Here is a 24,582-nt window from a genome sequence, read left to right as displayed (position 1 = left end):
ATATCAGTTAGTATTAGCAGACACTAGTATTGTTTATGTGATCACTTTGACTCTTAGACCTATTAGTTTGATCACTTGTATACTGAAATTGATCACTTGGACTAGTGAGATGGCATTGGTACATGCCACCTTGATGGGATTGAATTGGAATCCCCTGGCACATTTCTAACTCTACCATTTGGGGCAAGTCAGCTTGAGCATGTCCCAAATTGTACATCTCCCTCTCTTTTTCCCACTCTTATATTTAACAGAGATCACTTTTCAGTTAAATTTAAACACGTAAGAATAATTGTATGTTAATTACAGCAATCTCTTCATCTTCACATTCTAATATTGAAATGTTGTTTTGTTCATTTTGGGGGGGGGGTCACAGTGTCTTCTTTATTCCTGTCTTGAATTTCTGCATTTATTTTTAGGCATTCGTGAGTTAATTTTTTTCCCCTCTGATGGTTTTTTATCATCAAGCTGTGCCATGTGGCTTATTTGAATTCTGTGCTTTTAAAGAATACTGAGATATGTGGTGGGTGTGCCCAGGGAGCTCTGGTTAGTGCTCCAGGGTAGAATGAGTATCCAGGGTAACACCCAAGTTGAGGATGGTAGCTCCAGTCTTATTAACAGAGAGGGTAGTGGTCATATCTTTTGGTGTGATCACTCCCTCACCTCCTCTCCTTAGCTGAGCAATGCCCTGGTGTTAGTCTCCAGTGAGTGCAACACTCATCCACATGAATGATCTGTGCAGTCCTCTCTGGTGCACGGTTCCAGCTGCAATGAGCTGCCCTGTCAACCAAGGAGTTCCAAGAGTGCGCCTCTGCACCCAGAGCTTGCTCTGAGCCCCAGCTACAACCACGCCCTCTTACACAGTCACAGTGTTTTCACGGTCTCAGCACGTAGGGCCTCCATAGTCAAGGAGAGCAAGAGTCCACCCTGCCCCGTTACTCTGTTCTGTCCACAGAGAGACTGAGTGTTTCCCAGAGCCCTGCCTGTGTGTGTTTCACCCAGGCAGATGGAGTCTGATTCCCTCAGCCAGACTCAAAGTCTGTGAGAAATTCGGATTTTCCCTCTGGTAAAATCCCTGAATCACAAGCGTGTACAGTACCTGCCGGCTGCAGCCCTACTACTTTCACAGTTGTGCTGGGTGGGTACGAGAGTCCCTGTGGGAGGCACTTCCCTTCCATGGGATGGCTCCCCCCACCTGCCTGTTGCCGGGTGAGTGCAGCAGAGCTTGGATTGTTGCCCTGGTGACAAGGTGGGAACAGACCCCATCAGTTGACTCCAACTGCTGTGGTTGCCCCAGCAGCAGTCTCCTCTAGCTGTGTGTGTGTGTGTGTGTGTGTCCCTTCCCTGTGAGCAGTGCCTGGCTCCCCTGAGCTGGACTCAGAGTGCAGTCCACTAGACTTTCCCTCCAGTTGTGTCAACAGCGGCTGGTGCAGTCTGACTGCCGCTTGCTGTCCAGAGTGGGCTGCTGGGTCTTTTCCTCTGCTTGTGCTCGGTGCTCCATGTTTGTTGCTGCGGGTCTTTGCCTTCCAATCAGGTCCAGACCATTTCCACTGCTCTCACAAGCCCTCCCACTGCAATTTTCCCTGACAGTGTAACTTCTCCACTTTTTTTGCTGCAAAGTTCATGAAGCCTAGAGCAGACCTTCCTGTCGCTATTCCACCATTTTGTCTGGAGATTATTTTCTTTAAAACATAATTAGCTACAATATCTGCAGAGGCAGGGTAGGGTCTCTGAATGAGACTACTGAAAAGAAGGCCAATGATTGGCTTTGGATTGGCGCAGCTCTGGCCGTTGCGGCCAGTTGGGGAGTGAACCAGTGGATGGAAAATCTCACTCGCTCTCTCTCTGCCTCTCCTCTCTCTGTGTAACTCTGACTTTCAAATAAATAAGTAAATCTTACAAAAAATGAGTTAGGAAATTTTCCCTTCTGTCCTATTTTCTGGAAGAATTTTGGTAGAATTAATATTATTTCCTCAAATATTTTGTGTAATTCCCAATAAAATCAAAAGGCCTAGAGGGGGTGTAGGAACATTTTTAATTAAAAAAATCCAATTTTTAAAATATATGCAAGGACTATCCAGGTTATCTATTCTTGTGCAAGATTTGTAGTTGTTATGTTTCAAAAACTTTTTTATAGAAATAGAGTAGAATGACGGTTAGCAGAGTCTGGGAAGGATGGAAAAACAGGAGGATAAAGAAAGGGTGGTGAGTGGCTACAGAAACACAATTAGGTGTAGGAAATATCCTCACTCATTCACGCAAGAGATGGACTCAGACTCAGGAAGTGCAGTGAAAGCGAGGCTTGGTTATTGATCTTGCAAGATCAGGTGTTGGATGAGCAGGCACACTCAGAGCAGTCACAGCAAGCAATTTATGTCCTAGCATGCAGCTTCCTCCCCGGGGGTTGCTCGTTGGCTGAGTACGATAGGGTGTATAGTCTTCCTGGGTGTCGCCTGTGTTACAGAGTTACCTTCTTCCTTCCTTCTCTGTACTTTAATTTCCTCTTGTGAGTTGGTACTTTAATTTGCTCTTGTGACTTGGCTATGCATACCATCCTGTTTCTCTCCTGAGCTTTACTATATCTGTAAGTCAGCTAGCAGTAATTTTCCATTCTGTGTTGAAAATGGACCACCAGACATTTCTCTTTTTATTTTTTATACTTTTTGATCTCATTTTTAAAAAAGATTTATGTATGCATTTGAAAGTCAGAGTTACAAAGAGAGAGAAGGAGAGGCAGAGAGAGAGGTCCTCCATCTGCTGGTTCTGGTTCACTTCCTAATTGGCTGCAGTGGCCGGAGCTGCGCCGATCCAAAGCCAGGAGCCAGGAGCTTCTTCCAGGTCTTCCACCTGGTGCAGGGGCTCAAGGACATGGGCCGTCTTCTACTGCTTTCCCAGGCCATAGCAGAGAGCTAGATTGGAAGTGGAGCAACCAGGTCTCAAACTGGTGCCCATATGGGATGTGGTGGCTTTACCCTCTATGCCACAGTGCCGGCCCTCCTCCTTATGTGTTACAATGCATATTTGCTGACTATTGGACATTCTCTTGTTTTCACATACATCAGATACCGTATTGCTTCCCCCTGCTTCTACCTGTGCTAGTGCTAATACCATACAGTTCTGTAGCTGTTGGTTGGTCCCCAGTTGTTTATATTTTGGATTTGTGGGGGATATCTTACCACTGAGTTCTTGTAAATATTTTCCATGAGATTTTGGTTTTGCTCTCTAGTTGTTCGATCTTTTTGAACGTGCAAATCAGAGAGATTAAAAGAAAAAGAACTCAGTACCATCTTTCCATAAAGAAGTTAATCATGGCAGAGTTAGAGTGGAATTTTTGACTTAGAAGATCTGGTGGACGATAATTTCATTGATGAAGATTAAAATCTAGGTGAGAATGGGTAAGGTAATGGATGCAAGATAAGATCAGGTTTTGATTTCTTAGGTTTAAAATGCCTGTGAGATATCCTAATAGAGATATCTTTTTAAGAAATAAACTTCTAGAGTTTGGTAGAGATCTAATGATGGAGCATCAACACTTTGACAGTAATCAGTCCATTATTAGTAGACACAGCTACTATTTTTGTTTAAAACTTTTATGTAAAAATCAGTAGACTAGATAGCATGCACTTGAAGATGAGATATTAATATTAATCATAAAATTGTTGAACTCTTTACTTAGTATAGAGTTGATCTTCCGTGTTGAAAGTCAATCGAAAATGGATCTTAGTGGAGAATGGGCTGGGAATGGGAGAGGGAGGAGAAGGGGTGGGAGGGTGGGTATGGTGGTAAGAATCAGTATATTCATTTTTTTTTAAAGGTTTATTTATTTATTTGAAAGAGTTACACAGAAAGAGGAGAGGCAGAGAGAAAGAGAGAGGTCTTCCACCCGATGGTTCACTCCCCAATTGGCCACAATGGCCAGAGGTCTGCCAATCCGAAGCCAAGGAGCCAGGAGCCTCCTCCGGGTCTCCCACATGGGTGCAGGGGCCCAAGGACTTGGACCATCTTCTACTGCTTTCCCAGGCAATAGCAGAGAGCTGGATTGGAAGTGGAGCAGCCAGGACTCGAACCGGCGCCCATATGGGATGCCGGCACTTCAGGCCAGGGCATTAACCTGCTGTGCCACAGCGCCAGCCCCAGAATCACTTTGTATTCTTAAAGTTGTGCTTAGGAAATGCACAAAGTTTGTATTACCTAAATTAAAGGTTTCTTTGGGGGGAAATATTATGCATATAATAGTAGTTTTATGTATTTCTATAAATATGCACTGTAAATTCATGTTAATATTGAGCAGTAATCCAAAGAGGAAGACACTATAAAAGGACCCATTTATATGGATGCAACTAGGTTTTTTTTTTGTCATTAGGTGTATATGCCATATATGTTGGATATAGCATCAGAGGAGTGAATTTATAAAAGCTGAATATTTTGAGACTTGCAATCTTATATAAAGATGTTAAGTATTCATAAATGACTAGCTTTTGTACTTTGAGTACCCTTCAGCGTACTATCACAGATCCTCTATCTTAAGAGTAGATGAGAAATTCTCCTCTTTTATGTACTATTCCAGATAATTCTAATAAGGTTCTCTGTCCTGGAAGAGAATTTTTAAAATAATATATGCATTTGGACACTCCTTTTAAAAAATTTTGCTTGTGTTAAATATCAACCCAAATGATTTGCTTTTGACCTCTGTCTTTTCCTTTGTTCTTTTCTTTTTCTTTTTTTTTTTTTAATTAGGCTAGTCTTCAGAGACCTGAGATTAAGCTTGAATCACTAAAAGAAGATATTAAGGAATTCTTTAAAATAACAGGTTTGTAATTTTTTCTAATTCTTTTTGGCTAAAGGAAAATCTTTTATTTATTCTTAATCCTTTAAAGCAAAATAATATTTTATCCCAGCCTTTCAGTTTCTTATTCAGAATTGTAAAAACTGTAGCAGAATATGTTTCTGTTTGAGTAGAATTGGAACTATCAGACATCTCAATGAAATAGGGAAAAAATTCAGGAACAATATAGCAATGATTGATCTGCATTAGTTTTAAATACTGTTTACCTTCCTGCTCAAAATACAACTGGAAGTATTGAGTATCTCCTGATTTATGTAAGTTGTCTTTTTACTTTTCCTTTTGGCGCTTCTTCTTCCACAATTATTTTTCTACCTCTTTTCTGTGCTTTCAAAGAAAACAAAAAGAAAATCCTAATTTTTTTGTAGAACAAGAAGAGTGGTTCCCTATTCCAACTTCTGCACATGGGAACCGAGGCGTTAAGTGGTTTGCCCAGGTAAATTCAAGTAGTTAACAGCTGAGCTAACTGGTCTGCCTGGTGGTAACTCAATAGTCTGCTTCTGTTGTCAGGACCCTGACTAGTTCTTTGTAACTAATTTCTTGTGATCTGTCCTTGTCAGATAACTGTTTCTTGCCCTTCCCTTGGCATATTCCTCATAGCATGAATGGTGCAGCATCCAAAGATTTTTATATTCGTTGATCACTTTAATAGCGGAAGAGGGAAATGTTCCTTCCAATTTGAGAAGATGGCACAATAGTTTTGCTTTAAAAATAATATCAATTGATATCTTTGTACTCAGTGTTAGCCGAGGGATATGGTATGGGTGTAGGAAATAATTCGATAATAACACTTTACACAGTGATTGGTGAATCACAAGTTTCTTTCACCAATGAAGATGATGCCAAAGTGTTAGTAATATACATTTTGATGTGTGTTTGTTAGAAAAACTAATGGTCATATTTCTTTTAAATAGGTTGGGAGAAGAAACTTCAGAATGCAGTTTATAGTGAACTGAGTGTGTGAGTTTTCCCCACATATTTTGAGATACTGTTTTGTTTAGCTGTACTTACTTTGTAAAGGATATAATCAATATTGCTATGTTGTCATGGTATGGGAGCCCAAAGAGGCTTGCACACAACATTCCTTCATTCCAAAGACTCCATTTGAAAGTCTGATTGGGAGAGACATGGGTTTCTTCTACTCATGGGAATAACTTAGGCCGGCCAGTTGGTTGGTAAATCAGAAAGCAATCCGCTTGCCTGGCAGAGTTAAATAGCTGTCTTAATTGGTTCATGGTCACAACCACCTGACGTGCTCCCCAGTGTTCTACAAGGCTGTCCGTTAATGACACTAGCCCAGCTGTACTCCGCTTACCTTTGCCGTCCCCATCAGATTCTGAAAAAGATGTTTATTCCCTTAGGGAGGACTGTTATGGATTGGGTGGCAGCAGGGAACTGGGGAAATCCTATCCCACAGGCCAGCCATCAGCAAGGAATGTTCTTTCTCACAGGGGAAGGGCAGTCTTTAGGAATCTCCCCCACATATGTATAGTCAATCTGATACAATTAAAAATTGCTACAGTCCTGGCTATATTAATAATAGGTGGGTTTTCGTCTCATCAAAAAATTCATATCAACTATTCACTCATCCAGTATAATTAGGGAATAAGATATTTGTCTTAAGTCAGTATTTCAGTTAACTGAAGCTTATTAACATTCTCTTTATTTTCTATATTTATAAATGGACCATTTGAAACCTTTGTATTTTTTTGCAAAATAGATATCATTATTAAAACATCAGTGGTTTTGTTTAATCTAGATTTCTTATACATCTATGAAGGTATATGGAACTATTTTTAAAAATATAGATCCAGAATATTAGTATTTGTAATTTATTCAACATTCTCAAATTCTGTTATTCTTTGACTATTTACTTAGTACCTACCTATACCAGTACTATGCTAGGTACTGGGGAGATGTAAACAGAAATTTTGCCCTTATGGAGTTCATAGTCTGAGTTCTTATATATGCTTTGGTTTTTGCTTTGTTTTGTTTTTTGTTTTACTCCTTTCTCTGTGTCTCTAGCATTCTCTAGAATTCTAACTCCCCCCATTTAACTTACCCCTTCTAATCTGCTGATTATTGGGAAATGAGATAACTCTGCTTACCATATATTATAATATAATTTAGGTACGCATTTTAAAAATTAGTATCTTTTCATTGATTATCCCTATCTTCCCGGTGGGTTTTTGAATTCTTAAATAACATCAGATATAAGTGCTATTTATTAATTGAAGTTGACTCTAATGATACCTTTGATAGTACTAGGTAACAAGGGGAGAGATGTTTATCATGAGGAGTAAGGTTTAAAATTATAATATGTAGTAAAGATACCTGTTGTATAACTCCCAATTTTGGATTTGCAAACTGAACACGTGTAACTTAGATTACATTTTTGTGATCTAATGCATTTCTGAATATTGTTCTGTGACTGACTCTTTACTTGATCACATGGGCTGTGTTTCATTATCATATCTTCAGTATACCATAGATCTTTAAATACAATTTTGGGGGGAATAATTTGTTGGGATTATTGAAATTCACTAATACCACCTTTCTTCCTCACTAGGGTTCTCAACAAATTGAGAAATGAGATAAAGCAGAAAGGCAAACTGTAGATCAAAATGACATTGCATACTGATAAAGACTAAGTAGGACAGAAATTAGTGATTGAGAGGCATGTATTATGGCACAGTGGTTAATTAAGCTGTTGCTGGGGACATCCACATTCTTATCTGAGTGCCATGCTGGTTTCAGTCCCAGTTCCTCCACTTTCTACTGAGCTTCCTGATAATGTACCTGGGAAGGCATTGTGTGATGGCCCACGTGCTTGGGTTCCTTCTGCCCAATGTGAGTTCCTAGCTCCTAGCTTCAACCTGGTGCAACCCTGGCTGTTGATGGTATTTAGAGAATGAACAAAGGTGGAAGAGGTCTCTCTGTCTCTCTCTCTCTCTCTCTCTCTTTAATTCTCTCTCTATGACTCTACCTTTAAAATAAATAAATAACCCTTTAAAAAAAAAAAAAGAGCCAAATGAGCCCTTTAACTGAACTTTTGAATTACTCTTGGATCTGTGTAAACATGGATCCAATAGTATTGGATCTGGGTGAGCATATTGAATTTATTCTTCCCAAATTTAAAAGTTGAACAAACATTAAACCTCTTCTGTGGTAAGGTAAGAAAAGCCCTGGAGAGAAGCAAAAAATGTTATAGTAAATGCAGCTCTTACTGCGTGGAAGGACACACTGGAAGTGGGAAAGAAGTGTTTCCCCTAAGGTAAATTGAAAAGGTAAAAGTGGACTTAGCATATTCTGTTGCTTTTTTCATTGGAAGCAACCATTAGATAGATGACTGAAGAAAGCACAAAATAGGCCTCTTCATTAGATAATATTAAATAATTGGAGCTAAACACATCCCCTCCCATATAAGTTGCTTAATTGAAGTGTGGAACACATGAGCTCACCAGAGCAAACTTGAAAATAGTTACTTTGTTTTATTTTAGTTAGCATTTCAAAGAATCCAGATTCTTGTTTAACAAATATAATAGGAAAAAAACAACCTGTATTCTGTTATTTACATTAGGTTTATAACTATAACCCAGGTTAGCCCTTCTCGCTTTAGGTCGTATACTTTAATTATTTTTTTCCATTGATTTTTAAATGGTTACAAATTTATATTATATTAATTGCTAATCAATTATTTTAATGATAATTTACATCATTTAAATATTTATTTTGTGCCAGGTACTGTGCTAATCACTTTATTATGCATTGACTTATTTAATATAATTTTGTAACAAACCTATGAGTAGAATTTTTATTGTCTCCACCCTAATGACCCAATGCAGTCTGTTCACTTCCCAAAGGACCCACTTCCAAACCTTGTAACTGGACTAAGTTTCTACCCTCTTAGTAACATTAACCTATGACTTTGGGGTTTAAAGTCCCACATGAGTGCCCCCAAGGCATGTTAAACCCTGGAGGCCCAATCACCAGTGAATAAGGGAGACATCGTTCCTGGCTAACAGTCAAAGTTGTAGGTAGGTCAAAAATAGTCAGGAAGCAAAAGAAACTGCTTAGGAGCCTGATAGATGAATTCCAACAAGGGAAAGTGGTTTCCAGAAATAGGTAACTGTTAGTGAGTGGAAAATATAAGAAATAGAGTGCCTTGGGGGACAAGCAGAAGCCAGAGTCAAAGGTACTGTGAGGTTTCTGGGCATTATTCCTACCTGTCAGCTCTTACCTGCTTATATTACTAATGTAAACACTAAGAAGGCAGAAATTTTAGCTGTTTTGTTCACTCTGAATTTTGTTCACTCTGAATTTTAGCTGTTTTGTTCACTCTTTAATATGGAATATTTCATAGGTACTCATTAAATATTTCTGAATAAGTATCTAACTTGATTTTGGTCTTTTTTTTTTTTAAAGATTTATTTATCTATTTGAAAGGCAGAGTTACACACAGAGAGAAAGAAAGGCAGAGAGAGAGAGATCGATCGATCGATCGATCGATCTTTCATCCACTGTTTCATTCCCCATTTGGCCACAACGGCCGGAGCTGTGCTAATCTAACACCAGGAGCCAGGAGTTTCTTCCGGGTCTCCCATGAGGGTGCAGAAGCCCAAGGACTTGGGCCATCTTCTACTACTTTCCCAGGCCATAGCAGAGAGCTGGAGCGGAAGTGTAGCCACCAGGTCTCGAACCAGTGCCCAAATGGGATGGGCACTGCAGGTGGCTGCCTTACCTGCTACGCCACAGCACCAGCCCTGATTTTGGTCTTAATATGAATAGTTTTTGAGTTGCTGCCTCCTTTTTTTTTTTTTTTTGTATTTTTTGATGTATTTCTTTGATCTTTAGATGACTCTTAAGATCATCAGTAAATAGTCTCAAATTTTAACCCTAAATTTCTGCTTTACTAAACCTAGACATAATTGCCATTAAATTGGAAGGATTTTAGAACAATAATTATAAACCACATTTTCCTTTACAAGTGATACACATATTGTACAATGTGAGATAAATAATTTTTAAACTATCTTGCATATAGGATAAATCCTAAGTATCTAGAGATTGTCAATTTCTTTTCATTTGTGAGTGGGGAAAGATTTTAGTAGAAAAATAGTTTACCAGGATTATTATTAATCAATAAGCTGCCTGGTAGGTTATGTAGGATAGGTCGCCTTACTCTGCTCCAGAAGTGTTTCGTTATGAATCGTTGAGCCTTTTACACTGAGGCTCTGGCACAGATGCAGGTAGTTTGGAATGCTACTTTTTTTTTTTTTTCTTTTACAGGCAGAGTGGAGAGTGAGAGAGAGACAGAGAGAAAGGTCTTCCTTTTGCCGTTGGTTCACCCTCTAATGGCCGCCGCGGTAGGTGCGCTGTGGCGGGCGCACCGCGCTGATCCGATGGCAGGAGCCAGGTGCTTCTCCTGGTCTCCCATGGGGTGCAGGGCCCAAGCACTTGGGCCATCCTCCACTGCACTCCATGGCCACAGCAGAGAGCTGGCCTGGAAGAGGGGCAACCGGGACAGGATTGGTGCCCCGACCGGGACTAGAACCCGGTGTGCCGGCGCCGCAAGGCGGAGGATTAGCCTAGTGAGCCGCGGCACCGGCTGGAATGCTACTTTATATGCCTACATGCCGCTCTTCCCCTTTGGACCAGGAATTTCTTCTATGATTTTCGATTATATGGTTGCTTTGCTGTGGGTACAAATCTTATGACTAATTTCAATTTGAGTTATATTTTTAGTGAAAGAGATTGGAATTTCTAAGTAGTTATTAAAACATCATGTTTCCTACTGCCTTTTCTGTGATTTCATACCACTTCGTTCCAAGTATTCTGAATTTTCCTGATCCTTAAGCATTCCAAGTGTTTCCATCTCAGGTTTTTGTGCTTGTCTGGAATATTATTTCCCCAGATCTTTGCATGGCTGTCTTCTTACTCTTATCTTAGTTCAAATATCAGATCCTATAGAGTGCTTTACTGCCCTCCAAATTACATCAGTCTCATTAGCCTGCATTTCTCATGGCACCTACTACTGCCTGGTGTTATCCTATTTATTTGCTTGTTTTCATAAGTCTTGACTGTGTTTTTTCACTAAGTTCATGAAAAAAAGAAATACTGTCTTAATTACCAGTATAGATGCAGTACATAGAATGGCTTATATATTTGTTGACTATTTTCTTAGAAAAATAAGTTTTTAATATAAAATGTATTATTACTTGGAAAGCAGGAAGAATTATAATAAATTAAAATGTTGATATTTTGTTAAATTTATGAATTTATGTTCTACATATTAAAATGATTGTTACCAAAATTAGTATTTATAATTTCAATTAGGTAAAAAATATATAATCATGTAGACAAGCAAATTAAGGAAAATGAAATGAGTTTCTATATTGGTAAGTTAATGGACTTTTTAACTTTGAAAATTATTTTTATTGTTATAATACTTATACACTAAAATTAACTGTCATAAGAATTTTTATGTGATCATTTACAGAGATAAATTTAACTTGCTTCAATTTATCATGCAAGTTATCATGCAATTAATTTTCTTTTAACTTGTGATTAATATTTTAGTCTAGAACTTAATACTGATGGGATATGAATTGTATTAGGCCCTTGTACCGTATATAAACACATAGAACTGTTAACAAATATTCTATTTCATTTATAATATGAACTGTAGAGTTAAGTAACTCCTAACCAAGAGGGTGAATTATCCAGAGTAGTATATAATATTGAGCTACCTCTTTTTGCTCCTAGGTTTCCTTTACCTAGTCATCCTGCTGCACCTCCTGAACATCTTAAAGAACCTTTGGTATACATGAGGAAAGCACAGGTTGGCTATTATTTATTTTCACTTTATTTTCTGTGCCAAGTAATGTAATGCAAAGCAAAAGATTCTTATTGTTGTCAGGAGTATATATTATTCATTATATGAGAGTTTGGGGGAAGAACCATTATAATGATGTCAACCACTATACTAATATTAATAGTATTTACATAGTCTTACTTGTTATTTTCAATAACTGTGGAACATAACCTATTTAACTATAGAAATCCTGGAAAAAGTTGAGTAGAAGGGGAAAAATCATCTATCCTACTGGCCTGAAATTTAAATATGATGGAAATATTATGTGACCATCTTCTTCATAACCTGTGTTAAGGAAATGAATGTGAATGAATTGACACCTTCTTCCTTTGAATTTCCACTCAAGTCAGTTACAGAAACAGTATTTAAAATATATTTGTTTTCACAGTAGGATGTCGCATATTAATTGTATTCCATTACAGAATTCACATGAACCTGCTTTCAAAATGGTCTTTTTTTCCATTCAGTCTTTTGTTCATAGCTTTTGTCTATATTCCCACTAAACTACGGTCTTTTTGTTTTGTTAAGCTTCTTATTTGATGAAGCATTAAGCCTTTTTTATTGTAATGTGAATTTAAAAAGTGTTATCTCAAAAACTAGAAAAAGGGAAAAGCAGGGAGACAGGGATGGCGGAAAAGAGGGAATATCATTATATTCTTAGAATTGTATCTATGAACTATGTTGAGTCTGTTAAAAACTAATTAAACATTTTTACAACCTGGTCTGGCAACAACTAAGAATCACTTTAAAAGAATAAAGTAAAATAATTTAAACAGAAAAAAATATAAAGCTGTTGAAACAGAAATTCAGTAAGTTCTGTCACATGTCCCTAACTTTTTCAATTGTCCTGTCTGTACAGCCTGTCCAGCCCTCGCACCCCGACTCGTGTTTGGTGCAGTGCTGTTCATGAGTAACCTTCTCTGTGCCGGGCAGGTCTCTGACTGCCACTGCTGGGGTGTTTAATGGGCATCACAGCCCTCATCAGCTATCATTGTCCAGCTCAGAACTAATAGACCCCATAGCACTCCTGTGAACCCATCACTCAGCCTCTCAGTCTACTGCACTTGGAAACTTTTCGGTGTTTTGAGTTACCACATTCCACAGCTGTGAATGTTAAATAGATTTTTATTGTTTAACATTTATTTTAAATATTTAAAGGCCCTAAAAATTAAATGATGAAAGGAGACAATGTAAATAAAAATGTGAAGAGAGTTGAGGAAACATGTATTTCTATCTCTGAGTGTTATCTTTTAAAGCTAGAAACCAGACATTTATAAAGCACGTTATAAGTTGAGTATCCCTTATTGAAAATGCTTGAGACCAGAAGTGTTTCAGATTTGAGAATTTTCTGTATTTTAGAATAATTGCATAGATTTAGCTCTAATCCCCAAATCAAATAAAAAAGCCTTCCAGATCCTCAACTTTCTGACCAACACGTCAGCACATTTTCAAGTTTTGAACACTTTGAATTTTAGAATCTTGGTTTAGGGATGCTTAACCTGCAGTTAAATGATACACATATGAAAGAATTGTGTGGTCTTTTGTTTTACGTATTTATAGTCAAGAAAATAAAACTAAAAAAGTTGAGTCTAAATATTTTTGGTAATTTTTTTGAAATTTTTGAAATTTAAATTTAAAAATTTTTGAAAATTTCCAGAAAGTTTAGTGAAAGTATCAGTTTTAGAATCACACATATATGAAATAAAATCTACTATCATTTCTGAAAAGAAGAGATGGAGAGGTAAATAGTATTTCCTTTCTGAAAGCATACAGCTAGCTGCTGAGAATCTGTGTGAAGGATCAGTATTTTTGTTATATATGAGTGCAGTATGCTATTCTTCTGGTTGGGAATTTACCCACTAGATCAGGGATTAGCAAAGGAGTGCCTGTTGTCCGTGTACTAAATCCAGCCTTCCATGTGTTTTTATAGGGATAGAGAGCTAGGATTAAAGTAATTTTGTAAAAAAAAAAAAAAAATTTTAACTGGTTGAAACATCAAGATAAGAATAATATCTTGCATACATAAAATGTATAAGAGTTAATAAAATCTGTTTTATTGTAAACATAAAATGTTATATTCATTTATTTAATACTGTCTAAATGACTGCTTCTGCACTATAATCATGGAGTTAGGCAGTTGAAATGTAGACTTTCTGGCCTGCAAATTCTAAAATATTTATTATCTGCCCTTTTACACAAGGTTTGCCAACTCCTGCTCTAAATTATTCATTCTTTAAGAGCAGGGACTGTGCTTTTTATCCTCAACATCTAGCACAGTGCTTGGCCAGCAGAACACTCAGAATCTGCTGAGCTGATTGATTCTTTAACCACAGTTACCTTCTCTCCCAGATGGTGTCTGCCTGTCTTCTTACTCTGAGCCTGCTCTCCTTGAGACAGCCAGCTCTTCAGCTCTCTCTCCTCTTTGCATGAAAGCTATCCAGTCCGAATCTCACTACTGCCATTCCATCACATCCTCTCTTGCCCTTCAAAATCTCTTGCCATCAGGCTTCCGTCATGCTAGCCCTCAGCCTAAGGCCACCTCTGCTGTCTAATTTCTCTTCTGACTGTTGACTACTTCAGGGGAGAATCACGTAACTTCTGTGCTAACCGTTAGTCTAGTCTGAATTCCTTTTTGTAACTGTCAATGGAGTCTTTCTGCTGCCAGCTAGTACTTTTGTGAAGCTTTATTCATTATCGGCTTTCCACTTAGGTTGTTTTGAAACTTTTCCATGATGAGTAGGCTCCAATTCTACCACGGTCTCACTCAGTTTTAACATTTGCCACTTTATTTATTTTTTTAAATTTTTTATTTATTTATTTATTTTATTTTTGACAGGCAGAGTGGACAGTGAGAGAGAGAGACAGAGAGAAAGGTCTTCCTTTTGCCGTTGGTTCACCCTCCAATGGCCGCCGCGGTAGCGCGCTGCGGCCTGCGCACCGCGCTGTTCCGATGGCAGGAACCAGGTGCTTCTCCTGGTCTCCCATGGGGTGCAGAGCCCAAGCACTTGGGCCATCCTCCACTGCACTCCCTGGCCACAGCAGAGAGCTGGCCTGGAAGAGGGGCAACCGGGACAGGATCGGTGCCCTGACCGGGACTAGAACCCGGTGTGCCGGCGCCGCAAGGTGGAGGATTAGCCTGTTGAGCCACGGCGCCGGCCCATTTGCCACTTTATTAAAGATGTTTGTTGGGTGTGGGTGTAGTGCTTGGAAAGCATATTCACATAAAGAAAGTAATGTATTTACATATGTATTAAAGAAGCAGCTATGAATAATAACAAAAGTGAAAGCTGACAGTTATCCAATGATGACTAGCATTATTATGCCACTGTTTGAAGCAGTTTACATGTGTCAGCTTCCTTCTTCTTTATAATCATCACATGAAGGAGCTGTTATTATTTTAATTCTGTGTTTGACAGGTTGTAACTATCCTTTATGAGTAATATACTATATAATTCTTCCCTTTTCTTCTGATTACATCTGATTTTTGGAACTTTGGTATTATTTTATTTCAGTTTCAATGGGCCAGAAGTGGCATTTTAGCTTATCTTTGAAAAATATAGTATATTAATTCTGTGGATAATCAAATATATGACTGACTATTAAAATTACTTGTAATCTTCAGCTTGCAAGAAATAGAGGTGGTAGAAAAAAGATCAGTCAATATTGTCAAAATCAGTTATGATATATTCTCAAAGGTAATTGGCCTAGACACTTCAAAAAAGTCATTTTCTTAAAAAGGACACAGAGACTGTAGACTAAATCACATTAAGAGAGACATAACTATTAAATGTAATGCCTGAATTTCAAGTAGATCCTGGCTTTTTAAAAAATAACTATGAAAGACATTTTTGGAATCCTGGAAAGCTTCAAACTTGATCTAAGTGTTCAATGATATTATGAAGTATCATTAATTTTCTAAGGTGTGATAATGTCGTGGTATGTGGGAGAAGATCCCTATTTTAATGATATGCATGCTGAAGTTTTAGGGGTGAAGTGTCATGTTTGAAATAATTACAATATAATATATAACATTTTATTGTGTACTAGATCATTATGGCAATTGATAAGTATCAAACATTTAGGAATTAATTTGCTTTTTTGTTGTAAACTGTTTTTCCTAATAATGTTTTTCCCATATCACTTGTTGTCTCATTTTTTATGTCGATCCTCGTTCCCATCCTCAACTAGAAGCTCTGTTCTTTGAGGACTGAGACTTTGTCACTGACTGCTTTATTCCCAGCACTAAGGGTAGCGTCTGGCACAAATGAGGCAGGCATCTGTTTGCTGAGTGAACTAATGAATCAGGGTAGCCAATTGCTGCCATTTCTGTATAACTCGTAATTGTATCTTTTATGTTTTTTATTAATAGCTGGAAACAATAATAGATTCTTCCTTATGTTTCAGGGAAGTTGGGAAAAAAGAATTTTGAAGAGTTTAAATAGTATGTGTACTGAACTGAGTATCCCATTGGCGCGAAAGGTACTTTGAAGATTTTTCTGTTTATTTTATTGGTAATCAAGAACTAGAAAGAATGATGAAGAAGTTCTACAGTTGGTAGGCATATTTTTTTTTTTACTAGTGTATCAACTTTTTAAAAAACCAATTTGTAAAAGGTCTGTTTGAGGGATTATTCTCTATAGACTTCTACTGTATATGCTATAGTAATTATTATAAAAAACATCTTTGAGAATAAATAGAACTATAGAATACATAGTACAGATTATTTATATATTTGGCTGAAAAGATTATTAATACCCTTAAAGATTTTAATTGTCTTTCCTTGTTGGCTAATTCAGCACACTAGCCATATTCCTTGAATCAGAAACATGGAGTTCAGGAATACTATGATCCTTTAGTAGACAATGTGATACCAACTCTCAGTATTAACATAGGGAATAAAAAGGATGGTTTGTCATCTCTGTAGAACTGGAAATATATTTAGATCCACTGTTCCATATTATCTGTTAATTGGGATTTGAGGAAGGAAAGATGGGAAAGGAGAGAACAACCACGCAAAGGATGTCCTAGGTTCTTTCTAACTGCTCCCAAGGAGGGTAGAACAAGTTTCCCTTCATTTCTTCCTCCCTATCTGCTGTTTATTCGCTGTGAACATAACATGACAATATAATTCAGATGGTATTCCAGGGACAAGCCACTGAGAGCACCAGAGATTGGTGTGAAAAGGAAGGATGATAGGTAGCATTGTGAAATATACTGTTTTTCATAGAGGAAGATGATGCTGCTGACTCAGTCACACTCTCTTGGCCAGTCCCCTTGCGATGCATCTCAGAGGTTGCTGGGTGGGGTAAGAGATACAGTATACAGCTGAGGAGCAGTTTTCTGGCCTGTATTGATCATTTACCTTCTTGTACTCATCACCATATTCTAACTGAACCATTGAGACTAGATATGATAGTTAAATAATAATTTAAGTGTAATTCTCCCCACCAAATAAAGTTCTCCATGTTCTGTGAAATTATTTTTCTAACGTTATGCTAGCTTATTTAATTTTTTAAATAAGCTGTTGATTTTTGGTTTTTAGCTGTATTACTAAGCTTCAAAAAGTGAAACCACTTTTAAAATTACCTTTTGTAGAGGCCAGTTGCAGAACAGAAAGAACTTCTCAATAAATGGAATGAAATGGGCACCGATGAACCAGGTATATGAAGAGTCTTTTTTCAAAATTTAGTATTAGCAAAAGAATTGCCATTTTAATTGTGGATCCAGAATAATATAATTAACACTTTTGGAAGGATAGCAACTTTCTGTCCCTGTTAATTCCCTAAACTCTGTTTTGTTTACTTAAACTTCTAATTTACAGTGTAAACTTTGGTCTGTGTTTTCCAATATTTTGAGACTATTTAAATCATTTTAAAGGAACATATTAAAACATTTTTATAAAAGTAAATTTATTGTGTAGACTTCCGAGACAATTAAGGTAAATGTTTTATATAATGTTACATTGAGATATTAAAATAGGTTGAATACTGAAAAATGTGTTTTATGACCTTAAAGAACTTATTTTGGTGTATTTTAATATATCTAGTCAATTTTATAAATATATAATGAAGAGCAGCTTTATTTCATTTACTGTGATAAATAGGTACCTGTAATTGTATAGAAAGATTTATACATAACTCTTCTCTGTCCTCACTGCTTAAATAAGATTGGGAGACAGGCAAGCAATAAGGAAGCAGTGTGTTATTGGAGGATAAAAGGGAGAGGTAATGCAACTAGATGAATATGCTGAGCATGTGTTCCTTGTGTTCTAAGTACCTGGAGAATTCTCAGCTAGAACCTTTGCATTACTTTTACATTGTTTTACAAATTCAGTTGTAAATACTTTGTTGTAATTTATGAATAATAGTTTCTTCTAGAGTATTTCATCTAGGCCATCACTGGAAAGAGGGCCTCTGTATTTTTATGTTCCCAAAATGTAACATAACATCTGTGAAATAATCAGTACTCAGTATCTGTACTGCAACATATGAAAAAATCATTAGCCTGCAGCATCAATAAGACTTCCTAAATGTATAACTGCAATCATCTTTGCATCTATCTTGTTCTAGATTTAAGCCTCTTCAGACCTGTTTATGCACCTAAGGATTTTCTTGAGGTAGGTTCCATTAGATAAATATACATATGTTAATGAAGGAATAACATTAGATAAATTAGATAAATATACATATGTTGATGAAGGAATGACATGAGGGAAGTGGGAGGTAAGATTACCTCATGGCAGCAATGGGGCCCAGCATTGTGGTGTAGCGGGTAAAGCCACTGCCTGTGACGCCAGCATCCCATATGGGTGCCGGTTTGTGTCCCAGCTGCTCCACTTCTGATCCAGATCCCTGCTAACAGCGTGGGAAAAGCAGTGGAAGATGGTGCAAGTGCTTAGGCCCCTGCTACCCACATGGGAGACCTGGAAGAAGCTCCTGGCTGTCTCCTGTGGAAACTTGAAAAAGTTGATGTGAATGTAGAATAGTGATTACTAGAGATTGCGAAAGGTTAGAGATGGAGGGAAGTTGGATGATGGGTACTGAAAGACAGTTGTGTATTAAAAATAGGTTCTAGTTTTCAGTAGAACAGTGAGGGGACGTAGTTCATGAGAACCTATTACATATTTTATGAATAATTAGAACAGAAGACCCTGAAGTCTCTCCAAATATAGAGTAATGATAAGAGGATAGAAACATCAATTACCCTGATTTGATCTGTACAGATTGCATACAAGTATTGAAATAGCTACTGTACCCCACAAACATTTACAATTATTATGTGTTAATTAAACATTTAAAAAATGTTTACATAGATGGAAATGTAAAATGTTACAGAGATGGAAATGTTAACTAACCTGATTTGATCATACACATTGTATACATACATTGAGTTATCAGACTGTACCTCACAAATACGTTTAATTTAAATCTGAACAAAGTAAAAATTAAAAAAATAAAAATAAAAGCCAAAGTCGTGACAGTGGCCCTAAGCACCTTAACTGATCTGATACCCTGTTGTTTCTCGGAGTTCATCTGCTGCTGCTTTTCCTCCTGATTTGTTTACTCTTGCCACTTTAGCCCCCTTACGTTCCTCTGGCTTCCTCTCATCTGCGGGCCTTGCTTCTTGTTTGTTTGTTTTTTTTTTTTTTTTGGCTTTCGGTATTTTTTCCCTAATTGCCTGCCTGCATGTTCCCTTACTCCCCAGGTCTTTGCTTAATTGTCACCTTCTCAGCCAGGTCTTCCCTGGCGCTCCTTCTTGGAATCCACTATACTTCTTTCCAGCTTTGCTTTTCTCTGTAGCACTTGTCATTATAGAAGATACTAGTTCTTTATCTTGTTAGAAAAATTAGGAATTTTCTCTTGCAGTTCTTTTGATTGTGCTGTTTCTGAATAACTACCAAGTATGAGATAGTAAAAGAAAGTTTATTTCCTTTTGACTTGGTGCTTTTGAATATTGAACAGCATTTTTGCAGCTCTTCAGCTCTTTCCTAGGACTGACACACTGGAAACCAGTCTCTTCAGTTAAAAATAATTTTATCACAGGGGCAGGAGCTTTTCCTTCTGTTTTGTTCATTGCTGCAGTGATAACACCCGGACAGGTGATGGATAACACCCGTGCAAGGCTGTCTTTCAGGAAGAACAAATGCACAGAGAGCCGCAGTTTCAGCTGAGCTCCCAAGGCTCAGTTAGTTCTTTCTTAGGTTATGAACCATCAAGATATATGTGAGATTGCTTAGGCTGAGTAGACAAGGCACATGTTTTTAAGAAGGATCTGTTATACTCTGGTTAAATTAGCTGCAGGCCGGCGCCGCGGCTCAATAGGTTAATCCTCCGCCTTGCGGCGCCGGCACACCGGGTTCTAGTCCCGGTCGGGACACCGATCCTATCCCGGTTGCCCCTCTTCCAGGCCAGCTCTCTGCTGTGGCCAGGGAGTGCAGTGGAGGATGGCCCAAGTTCTTGGGCCCTGCACCCCATGGGAGACCAGGAGAAGCACCTGGCTCCTGCCATCGGACTGGCGCGGTGCGCCGGCCGCAGCGCGCCTACCGCGGCGGCCATTGGAGGGTGAACCAACGGCAAAGGAAGACCTTTCTCTCTATCTCTCTCTCTCTCGCTGTCCACTCTGCCTGTCAAAAATTAAAAAAAAAAAATTAGCTGCAGACATTATTAGCGAAGGTGTTAAGGGAAATGACTCCAAGGGAATTTTGAACATTGAATAGTGAGTTATAAATGACGAATTAGTACATTTCATCTACCTTAGCCAAAGATTACCACCAGACCTCTAGGTATTCATGGAAGAGATAAGTATGAGTTACCATCAACCACTTGCAAGTTAATCCTGTCCCGAACTGTTGTGTCACCAACAGGTAGAACAATGCTTAGAACATAGTTACTCAATAAATATTTATTGAATAAATGAATTAATGTTGTACATTTAATTTTTATCTTGTTATTTTAAACCTGTTGTCTGATACCAGTTTGACCAAAGTAAAACTTTGTTAGAACTTACTTAAGGGCCTGGAGCTGTGGTGTAGCGGGTGAAGCCACCACCTGCACTGCCGGCATCTCCTATGGGTGCCAGTTCAATACCCAGCTGCTCCATTTCTGATCAAGCTCTCTGCTATGGCCTGAGAAGGCAGTGGAAGATGGCCCAAGTGCTCGGGCCCTGGCACCCGTGTGAGAGACTCAGAAGAAGCTCCTGGCTCCTGGCTTTGGATCGGCCCAGCTGTGGCCATCACAGCCATTTGGGAGGGAGCCAGTAGATGGAAGACCTCTCTCTGCCTCTGCCTGTGCCTTTCTGTACCTCTACCTTTCAAATAAATAAATAAATTTTAAAAAGAAAAGAAAAGAAACCTTCAGTCTTTTTGGAGTATAGTTTCTTTTGAACTTAAGAGAAATATTAGTTTGGTAAAAAACTGCCTTTATTATGTTGATTTTCTTTCTCTCAGCTTCTCCCAAAGCCTTTCCTTTTCTAGCAATTATGGGTTGAAATTTCATGTAATTTTTAAGAGATTTATTTATTTATTTGAAAGGCCAGGTTAGAGAGAGAGCGAGAGAGAAAGAGAGGGAAAGACAGAGCGAAAGAGGTCTTCTCTCTGCTGGTTCTCTCCCCAAACTGCCACAACAGCTGAGACTGGGCCAGGCTGAAGCCAGGAGCCAGGAGCTTCTTCCAGGTCTCCCACATGGGTGCAAGGGCCCATGTACTTGGGCCATCTTCTGCTGCTTTCCCAGGCACATTTACAGGGAACTGAATTGGAAGTGGAGCACCTGGAACTTGAACTGGCACCCATATGGGATGCTGGCACTGCAGACAGTGGCTTAACCTGCTATGCCACAGAACTGGCTCCTCATGTAGTTTTTCTACGGTTATTTTTAACTGTATTTTCTCTTCAATAGTCATGACATTGTGTTCCCTTGAGGATTTGTTGCTAAATTGACCCTTTTATTAGTCATGCTGAGATCTTCTTTGTTAGGAACATTTTCATGGTTATAATTTCTACATTGTGATATTTCCTCTTTTCTGTTACCCATGTATTCACAGTTTCTTCTCCTTTTTTTTCTGTTGTGATTTCCAGTACAGTATGATCTTCTATTTATGTTATTAAGGTTAAGCTGTGCTGTTCTATATTAGTGTGTGTGTAATATTGTTGATTCTTTGTTAGAATAGATATTTTAGTTTTTAAACCAAAAACATTGATTTTTTTTAGCTTCAATATTGTATTTACAATTCTGGGAATTTGGCAATAGAACTGTTTGTTTTATCAGCTATTAGTTATCTGTTCATTAATGCCTTACTCAAATATGATAGTGCTTCTGTTTTTATCATCTCCACCAGATTCTTGATGGTTTCTTTTCTTGAAGAGTTTGAATGTACAATATTTTTAAAAGTTGTTATTATTGTTCTTTACAGATTATGCTTGTTACTATTAGAAAAATAAGAAAGCATACATAAGAATAAAATTTAAAGATTACTAATAGTACCATCACATAGCAATAACTGTATTGTTTTTATACTTTTGATTTTTATTTATTTATTTTATCTTTTTAAGGGAAAAGGTTTATGGGGGAAACCCGACAGACTGGAGGAAAGGGGCGAAGAAGGAAAAGAGGGAGAAGGAGAGCGTGAGAGAGAGAGAGAGAGAGAGAGAGAGATGAGAGAAAGAGAGAGAGCAAGAGAGAGATCAATGATATATTATGATATATTTTTCATTTCATTGCCTGTATTAATTGAGGTATCCTACACTGTATTTTATTGTATGAATTAACCATCATTTAAATAATCCTCTCTGATGAGAAATTTAAATTGCTTGATATATTTCCATTTAAACAGTATACCATAAACATTATTTCTTCACTATGAGGGAACCTCAAACATTTCATGGAGGCACCAGTGTTGTGGCACAGCAGGTTGAGCTGATGCCTACAGCACTAGCATCCCAAATGAGCACCGATTCAAGTCCTGGCTGCTGCACTTCTGACCCAGCTCCCTGCTAATGCATCTGGGAAAGCAGCTGAAAGGTCCCAAATGCTTGGGCCCCTGCACCCACATGGGAGACCCAGATAAAGCTCCTTGCTTCTGGCTTTTGCCTGGCCTAGCCCTGGCCATTGTGGTCATTTGGGGAGTGAACCAACAGACGGAAGATATCTCTTTTTGCCTTTCCATGTCTCTGTAACTCTTTCAAATAAATAAAATAAATCTTATTTAAACAGTTAATGGAAGGGGCTGGTGCTGTGGTGAAGTGGGCTAAACCTCTGTCTGCAGCATCTGCATCCGATATGGGTGCCGGTTCTAGTCCCGGCTGCTGCACTTCCAATCCAGCTCTCTGCCAAGACCTGGGAAAGCAGTAGATGATGGCTCAAGCACTTGGGCCCCTGTAGCCACATGGGAGACCCAGAAGAAGCTCCTGGCTCCTGGCTGCAGATTGGCCTAGCTCCGGAATTTGTGGCCATTTTGGGAGTGAACCAGCGGATGGAACATGTCTCTCTCTGTCTCTCCCTCTCTCTGTCTGTAACTCTCTCTCTCCAATAAATAAATAAAAGCTTAAAAACCAAAAAAAGTTAATGGAAAAACAATTAAAAGATAAGTTTATTTTGGTACAAAACTCTCTGAAATCCATGCATAGGTTTTCATAATACACATTTCCATGAACTTCTGGAAGACCTTGCATATGCATGGATTTCAAAATTTTTTTGCAGAACCAAAATAAACTTATCTGTCAATTCCACTTTCTATGAATGTTTGAGTACCTTCCTGTCTTTGCAAATATTTAATTATTTTCTCAAAGTCATATTCTGTATTCATACTTATGGAAGTAAGATTCCTAGATTAAAGGATATATAAATATCTAAGATAGTTTTAATCTATTTATATTTGCAAACTATGTAAATTGTCTTTTTTGTTAGCTTTGCTTCTAAAATTTCTTTATTTTGTCCTTGCAGATTTGGATTAGAGGTTATATCCTGTAGCGCTACTCCAACATCCTTATAAAAGTCTGGCTAATTTCTCTTTTTATTTAATTATTCTAAATTTTAAAAAATTATTTGAGAGATGCAGGGAGAGATAGCGATCTCCCGGTTACTGTTGGGTCTCCTATGTGGGTACTGGGGAGCCAGCCACTGAGCCGTCACCTGGTGCTTCCCAGCATGTGCGTTAGCAAGAAGCTGGAACAGGAGCAGAGCCAGGAATCAGATATAGGCAGTCTGCTAGGGGAGGCAGATGTCTCAGGAAACGGCTTATTAACGACTCAGACGAATACCCACCCCAAATTTCTAATTTTTAAAATTGTTAGAGTTGGTTTTTGAATATTTTCTGATATAAAGACTTTGTTTTTCCTGTCATCTTCCCTGGGAAAATGTTATAATTAAGTAATTTTTATTTTTATAACATTTTAAAAAGATGTATTCATTTACTTAAAGAGCACAGTTATGAAAGAGAAAGGGAGGGATGGATGAAATGGATGGGTAGGGGAAGACACACACACACACACACAGAGAGAGAGAGAGAGAGAGAGAGATCTTCCATCTGCTGGCTCACTCTTCAAACAGCTCCAACAGTCAAAGCTGAACCAGGTGGACACCAGGAGCCTGGAACTCCATTCAGGTGTCCCACATGGGTTGCAGGGGCTCAAGTACTTGGACCAGCTTCTACTACTTTCCAAGACACATTTGCAGAGAACTGGATCAGAAGTGGAGTAGCCAGAACTTGAACCTGTGCCCATATGGGTTGCTGGCACTGTAAGTGGCAGCTTAATACACGGTGCCACAATGCTGGCCTCAAAAATGTTTTTATTTTTAACTGAATGCTTAACTTTAAAGTCTAGTTTTACATGGTAGTTTATTAATTGGACTATTAAAACCATCCTAATTAAAAG

At 38.2% G+C, this 24,582-nt stretch overlaps 1 protein-coding gene across 3 annotated transcripts in view; it reads left to right on the top strand.

The window, feature by feature from the left end:
* Nucleotides 1–24,582, top strand: part of TBC1D19 (TBC1 domain family member 19) — a 147,762-nt gene that overhangs the window by 9,851 nt on the left and 113,329 nt on the right. Inside the window, exons 2-9 of one of the 3 annotated variants that reach the window (XM_062212834.1) lie at nt 3,224–3,382; nt 4,735–4,807; nt 5,209–5,276; nt 5,755–5,800; nt 11,606–11,681; nt 16,119–16,193; nt 17,310–17,373; nt 18,284–18,330. In XM_062212834.1, the coding sequence (XP_062068818.1) occupies nt 11,667–11,681; nt 16,119–16,193; nt 17,310–17,373; nt 18,284–18,330 (201 nt within the window). In that variant the 5' untranslated portion in view covers nt 3,224–3,382; nt 4,735–4,807; nt 5,209–5,276; nt 5,755–5,800; nt 11,606–11,666. The remainder of the gene's footprint in view (nt 1–3,223; nt 3,383–4,734; nt 4,808–5,208; nt 5,277–5,754; nt 5,801–11,605; nt 11,682–16,118; nt 16,194–17,309; nt 17,374–18,283; nt 18,331–24,582) is intronic. The other 2 variants (XM_062212833.1, XM_062212835.1) reach the window with 2 other exon arrangements.

The sequence above is a fragment of the Lepus europaeus genome, chromosome 16 (genome assembly GCF_033115175.1).
Source record: "Lepus europaeus isolate LE1 chromosome 16, mLepTim1.pri, whole genome shotgun sequence".
Taxonomy (NCBI): Eukaryota; Metazoa; Chordata; class Mammalia; order Lagomorpha; family Leporidae; genus Lepus; species Lepus europaeus.
Note: the sequence above shows the minus strand (reverse complement) of the source record. Positions and strands in the feature narration are given on the sequence as shown.